General features: G+C 36.0%; 1 protein-coding gene across 1 annotated transcript; it reads left to right on the top strand.

Annotated features, from left to right (window-relative positions):
* The first annotated feature begins 461 nt into the window (after positions 1 to 461).
* Positions 462 to 6,609, top strand: LOC117488349 (3-keto-steroid reductase-like). The gene is made up of 9 exons (XM_034137182.1): positions 462 to 588; positions 1,952 to 2,155; positions 2,252 to 2,344; positions 3,813 to 3,927; positions 4,097 to 4,273; positions 4,937 to 5,041; positions 5,493 to 5,549; positions 5,631 to 5,729; positions 6,435 to 6,609. Exons 1-9 carry the CDS (start codon positions 554 to 556, stop codon positions 6,552 to 6,554), a joined length of 1,005 nt encoding a protein of 334 aa, XP_033993073.1. The 5' UTR covers positions 462 to 553; the 3' UTR covers positions 6,555 to 6,609.
* Positions 6,610 to 7,261: the final 652 nt, after the last annotated feature.

Below are 7,261 nucleotides of genomic sequence, written 5' to 3'. Positions count from 1 at the left end.
ATCTTTTTTCCTGAAACTTTCAGAATCTCTTTACAACGGGGGCCATATGTTTAAGTAAAAAAGACGTGAAAAAGTGGATTTTGCATAATAAGTGACCTTTAAAGCTACTCAGCAGTTCAAACTGCCTTAAACTTTACCAGCTGCAACATAAAGATAATGTACACATTATTGCACCACGAATTGTAATCCAATTGTACACAATACTTTTGAGATGGACAGGACTTCAACTTGTCACAGTATTTTTGCACTATTACTTCGAATCTGTAATCGGTTTTGGACCGTGTATTACAGACATAATCAATAATCGACATTTTCAGTCGTTGCGCTCTTTAGCTGTTCTGGGCCTCTTCGCTCCCCGTAGTGAGTGACCTGATTGGCTGGTTGTTTGTTGACATCCAATCACACCACGTCTCTGCTCCTACACATAGGCTAAAGTATCTCATTGGAATCGGACGATGGGCTGCTTCGTTTAGAGATTATTCACACCTGGTTTAAACTTTATTACGGTCCCGTCTTCGTTTACAGACGCTGCTACTGCTAGCTCCGGGCAGACATGGAGAGAGTTGTCCTCATAACCGGCGCGAACAGGTAGGTCAATAAAACAGCGTTATAACGATGAAGAGACACTCGGTATTTAACATTGTTACAGAGTGACACCTGCACGAGCTGAAAGCGTCACTGAGGGAGAAGTGCTTCGAAAATGGGATAAATGAACGGACTGATGTTTTACAACTGTTATAAAAATGCTAGTTAGTTCAATCTTCTTTTATCCACAATGTTATTGTGAGTGCATCCATCACGTACACTGGAAAAAATGCACATAAAGATAACATTAGGGGAATTACAAAAAAAGCTAAAAGCAACCCATAGCCTACAACAAAATATATTAAATGTAAATGTTGTAAGAGTACCTATACTACTATACTGTACCATAAGGAACATAATTATAATGAGGAAGAACCTACATTATTTATAATGTTTTTAGATTTATTTTAATGCACAGGTCTGTGATTCTTTAATAATAATATGGGACTTGTTTTATTTTATTGTATATGGTGGTAGCACTATAATTGTAACATACATTTATGCACCAGTTGTGCATAAAATGCTAATTCAATTTTAAAGATATATCCACAGAAGGCTTTTTTTTCAAATGCATTTAAAGGTGGGGTATGTAATTTATTTCAGAAACACTTTTTGTTATATTCCATGGAATGCTCTTAACATCCTGATAGCAATGAATATATTAAATGCTTTGACAATAAATACATAAACAAATGTCATCTGTGGAAGCCGTGCACGACCAATCATTTTAGCCGGCCCGGCTAAAGTAACTGGATGGCCTACCTGCCTGTCAGCCTTCCATCTCGTGCACAAACTTATCTCGTGCCCTCATTGGTCATGTGCGCGTTCGTGTGTGTTGGAGGAGGGGCTCTGTAAGGAAGTCTGAAGGAAGAGGCAGATTTTTTCCGGTTGTGTACTTTCAAATTCCAGCGCACTTTAGCTGGTTTCTCCAAAATTACATACCCCACCTTTAAATGTATATGTATTTTAAATAACAAATAAAACTTGCCCACAAAATACATCCAAGATACATAAAATCATACACAAATGAGAAAATACTGGTGTAGGCCTATCTACGGCGGTACTATCTGTGATTTATTACCTCCATCAAAAACATTAAAACTGTGTTACTTTCTCAATACACTCGTACAGAGTAGGTCTATTATAGGTTCTTACTATCAACATACATTGTAAACATTTTAATTTAGATTTGTTAGAATTTGCAACCTGTTTCTGTATCTGCCTTTAATATTTATTTCTTCTACAACTGTAATAACAAGTCTTCTATGTTTACCACTCGTTTCACTTCCAAAGTCTGTAGGATGAGAGTCCTTAGGGGTGTTTGTTTCCACCCTAATGTTTGTCTGCCTCCTCTCACTTTGTCCAGCGGCATCGGCCTGGCCCTGTGTGAGCGGCTGCTGACGGAGGACAGCCAGCTGCGGCTGTGTCTGGCCTGCAGGAACATGCAGCGGGCGGAGGCTGCCCGCTCCGCCCTGCTGACCTCTCACTCCAACGCACATGTGGACCTCCTGCAGCTGGACGTGGGCTCTGTCAAATCGGTGCTCAGCGCTGCTCAGGAGGTCAAGGCCAGGTACTGACACAGAGACACAGTGATGTCATGACACTGTTGATATACCTGCACTCACCTGAATAGTGAACTGATGTTGATGTTTGTGTTTCTCTGCAGATACAACAGAATTGACTTCCTGTATCTAAATGCAGGAATCATGCCCAATCCACAACTGGATTTGAATGCTTTTTTCAAGGGTCTGTTCTCCAGGTTAGTCCCAAAATCCAGTTCCTAATTTACTTTAATTTGCATCCTATAATTTGATTTCATATTTATATAAAGTTTGATTTTTTAAGTGGGTTTGTATGAGGAACGTAGCACGAAGGCAGTTTGGAGATGAAGACAGGAGTACCAAGATTCAAATATGTTATTGTCATATGCACAATAGCTACAGAGTAGATTAGCAACGGAAATCTTAAATCGGAGTTTCCTCCAACAATGCAACATACATATATATATATATATATATATATATATATATATATATATATAATATATATATATATATATATATATATATATATATATATATATATATATATATATATATATATATATATATATCTATATATATATATATATATATCTATATCTATATATATATATATATATATATATATATATATTAAAAAATAATAATAACGTTCAGGACCTTATAATAAAAGGGAGCCTTTTATAAAAATAGTGCAAGAAGAAATTGAAATTAAGTCAGGTAAAATAATAGGCAGGAATCTAAGCAATGTACCACTGTGGATCAGGAAGTACGTAATCAAATCAAATCAAGTTTTATTTATATAGCACATTTTTAAAACGATTTTTGGTCGAGCCAAAGTGCTGTACATACAATAAACAGGGTTCTTACGGTCATTAAAAACCTGGAAAAGTCATGGAAATTCAAAATGCTAATTCCAGGCCCTGGAAAAGTTAGGGAAAACTATATTTTTACCAAAGTTTTGGAAAAGTCATGGAAATGTAACTAAAGTTGCATCAAATATAATTTATATTTTATCTAATCGCCGAAATAGTAATACTATAATGATAATACATACTGCATCGTATAGTAATGAAACGTAAAATGGCATTTAACTGTTGAGGTGTTTTGCTGGTGAGAGATTTTAGTTGCTTTAGCGTGTAGAAGCTAGTAAGCCTATTTGATTTGTTTTAGATAGGGACAACATGTTTCATATGCAGACCTTATTTTCCTGTTCCATGTGGTACCGCTGAGAAAGAGTAATTTTTTTGGTCATGGAAAATGTGGTAAAGGTCATGGAGAAGTCGTGGAAAAGTCATTGAAAATCATTGGTGAAAAAGTGTATGAACCCTGAATAAAAACACTTTACAATAAAAACACTTTACAACAAATACAACAGCAAAAATAAAAAAAAAATAAAAAAATCACACACAGGGAAATGTCAGGAATTACGTAAAAGAAAGGCCCACTTAAAGAAAACAAAAAAACGTTAAAGTCTATCTGATTTGTTTATTTACAATTGTGTCACCGCTTAACATTGCCGTGAAACAGCAACTATGAATAACTATAATTCGGTAATAAATTGAATATGGATAATTACCTCATACAACCACACTTCTCAACATCAAATGTTGTCTTTAAAGTTTGATAGCTGTAAACCCTGTCCGTGTCCTTGCTGTTCTGTAACAGTTTCTCCTCTCTCTGCAGGAATGTGGTCCGAATGTTTGCCACAGCCGAGGGGATCCTGACCCAACAGGACCGCCTCAACTCAGACGGTCTGCAGGAAGTGTTTGCCACCAACCTCTTCGGTCATTTTCTCCTGGTACACCACAGACATGAAATCTAAAATATAACAAGAAACCATTTAATCTGACATTGTAGCCTATATACAGTCCTGAATACTATATGATGTTACAGTATAGTTATTTAGTATTATAGTCGTACATGCATAACGTATATATAGTATATAAGTCATGTACCGTTTGGTGCAGATCAGGGAGCTGGAGCCGCTGCTCTCCAGGCTCGTGTGGACCTCCTCCAGTAACGCCCGCCGCTCCGCCTTCAGCATGGAGGACATGCAGCACCGAGAGGGGAGGGAGTCCTACAGCTCCTCTAAGTACGCCTCAGACATGCTCAGCCTGGCTCTCAACAGGCAGAAGAACAGCCAGGTCAGTCCATCAGACAGTCTGCACACTACCAATTCAGGAGTGACATTTGACACACACTCCAACATTTAGGTTGGTCACAAGGTCATTATAGTGGCTGCAGGCAGTCCTTTTCTTTAAAGAAGTCTTAGCAGGCCGCAAAACAGTTGTTAACAGTGTAAAAAAGTTACAATGTGGTCCCGTTTCCTCTAGGTGGCGCCAAAAGGCATGTTTGTTAGTATGTTAAAAAAGTATGTTCACATACATTATTTTTCTCTATTAACCATCAAAAGCAACTGCTATCGTTCCCCGGATGTTTCCCTTTATGTTTGTTTCCTTTAAACTCTTGTTTGTTGAAGAGGACAGTATTTTTTTGAGACCAATGAATAAAATGATAGCAAAATTCATTTTTTCGTTGGTTGACGGGGTAAAAAATCTGCACTGTGAAATATTATAGTTTTAGATCTCCTTTGGATATACCAGTAGAGTTAGATTTTTTAATTGACCTGCAAATAATGTTTAATTGGTCATAATTTATCTTAAAAAAAAGCATAAAATAACTTTTAGAACTCTCACCACTCTTAAAGCACAATCAACTTTGTTAATTAAATAGAAAGTTATTGACAATGTGCATCAGGTAGAACGTAAAAATGTTCCTGAAATAAATGTGTTTTCTCTCTGTGACAGGGGCTGTTCTCCTCTGTCATCTGTCCCGGGCTGGTGATGACTAACCTGACCTACGGGATCCTCCCCTCCTTCTTCTGGACCCTCATCATGCCCGTCATGTGGCTGGTGAGTGAACCAACTAATCTCTGGGAAACATGATTAGAATCACACATTATGGAGCTATAGGAGTGCCATAATAAAAATATATTAATATTATTATAAAGAAATATTATAATGCATTATTTTTTTAAATATGGGTTTTTTGCAGATAAATTACTCAAGATTTTCAAAATCAATAGAAACAAGGAAAATAAATACTGTATTTATTTATTTTTTTAAATACATAATAATACATACAGAAAAGAAAAGAAACAAATGTGAACTAAATTATAATGCATTTAATTATCTTAATCATTGTTTTATTTGTTTATCTTTACATTATTTGTTATTTACCTCTTTATTATGTTTTTGTGTCATTAAATGTTTTCTCATATTTAGTTTTTATGGCGCTCTAAGGACTCCATAGAGTTTGCACTGTATAATGTAATGGGATGTATTTTCTCTCTGTGCTTAATAGATAAGGATCTTCACCAACACATTCACGCTCACACCACACAACGGAGCAGAGGCGCTGGTATGTTGCTGTCAGTACGAAATAATGCACACATATCTCTAAAATGAATTCCTATAAACACGACGTCCTGCTTTTTAACAGCACTGGCTGTTTCTACAAAACCCTGAGTCTCTGGACCCTAGAGCAAAGTATCACAGTTTAACATCAGGGCTCGGAACAAACTACACTCAGCCTTGCCAGGTGAGTAACCAGAGAGAGACATCATACTGCTTTACGTGAAATGTAAACAAGCTGAACCTGAGTACAGTGGAAACCACTTAGTGATCACGGTAACTACTACTACTACTACAACGCTAGTGCCAGACATATTTCTTTACTAAACCTGTTTAAATAATTAGCTAATAATAATAACAATATAATCCTCTGCTTACAGGGTTCATTTTGTGCATTTTCGTACATTAGACCACATACAATTTGACATACATATATTTGATTTTTATACTAATGATTGAAAGCCTAATTTATTTTTAGGCCTGTTCAAAAATATAGAAATGCACTGCCAAGTTGTGGCTCATTAGCATTTTTGCACAACTGCTGTTTCTTTATTTGTAAACAGCACAATATGTTTAATTGAACTAAAGTAATTTAAATACAGTACTGCAGTGATTTAGAATGTATTTGAATCAGAATATCTTAACTTTGTAATGTATATACATTTTATTTATTCCGAGGAAAAATGTTTTGGGAGTTGCTCCAGCTTCGAATTATATAAAAGATACATTTAAAGAAATTGATTACTAATATTTATATAAACATAAGAAGCTAAAGTAAAAATTCCAATAAAGGTTGAAATCAAATAGACTCAAATACAAATATTTATAAAAACATAAGAAGTGAAGTAAAAGTGTTTTTAAGTCAAAATAATGTTTTTCATTCTTGTCTCAGATGGACATCGATGAAGGAACGTCCGATGTCCTCTATTCAAAACTCCTCGAGCTTGAGAAAGAAGTCCGAAGGAAACAGAGTGAAGAAAATGCCGACGAGGAAATTTGTGCAGTGAAATAGTGAGTCATTTGTAATGGATACATTTGCTCTGAATAAAGTGCTCTTATTCTTTTCATTCTTGCGATTTGTATCACTGAACAATGTGTCTCTATTGTCTTTTCTACATAAGTAAAATTCCACAAGACTTTTCTTTGCATTTGCCCTTTCTGAGATCAATAACCAGCAGAGGTCTCTCATGTTGTAACTAAATACCACCACCGCTGCTGCGTCTTCACCTGATATCTGTATCATGTTCTTCTTCAGCGGGCTTCTAACCTTACAGACTTGAATCAGCTGTTTGCCTGTAAGGTCTGGTTTACCTCCAGCTCTTCCATCAGCTGTCACCAGGGTCTCCTTTTACCACAGATCATAAATTATGACGTGGTTAGCTGAAAGGCATGACATGCTCACTGACAAGGTCTTTAACAGACACATGCAGGGTAAAACAATTCTTCTTTTCACAAGCTCTTATGCACAACTTTTGTTTTACTGATATTTCACTGAAATTCAAAAATAGAACTGCTTTGTGGTAGCAAAAATAGGGCTTTAGAGGCTCAACTGCTTAATGTAATTGTGTTTTGCTTTAGCTGCTCCCGGCACACTGGTTTGCAAGATGATTGCCTTTTTTATTTTTTATTATAGGAATATAAGAGAAAAATATACATGACGAATGTGCATCAGAGGCCTTCTTTTAAAGCCATTTCAGAAAAGAAATACAAATAACTGAA

Source organism: Trematomus bernacchii, unplaced genomic scaffold, assembly GCF_902827165.1.
Source record: "Trematomus bernacchii unplaced genomic scaffold, fTreBer1.1, whole genome shotgun sequence".
Taxonomy (NCBI): domain Eukaryota; kingdom Metazoa; phylum Chordata; class Actinopteri; order Perciformes; family Nototheniidae; genus Trematomus; species Trematomus bernacchii.
The sequence above is the reverse complement of the archived record's forward strand: the minus strand, read 5'-3'. Positions and strand labels throughout refer to the sequence as shown.

Bases quoted from the DNA above. Each gene is read 5' to 3' on its own strand.
- LOC117488349 (XM_034137182.1), top strand. From the start codon at position 554: ATGGAGAGAGTTGTCCTCATAACCGGCGCGAACAG. The intron at 589-1,951 runs GTAGGTCAATAA...CACTTTGTCCAG, and splicing joins CTCATAACCGGCGCGAACAG to CGGCATCGGCCTGGCCCTGT. The intron at 3,928-4,096 runs GTACACCACAGA...CGTTTGGTGCAG, and splicing joins TCTTCGGTCATTTTCTCCTG to ATCAGGGAGCTGGAGCCGCT.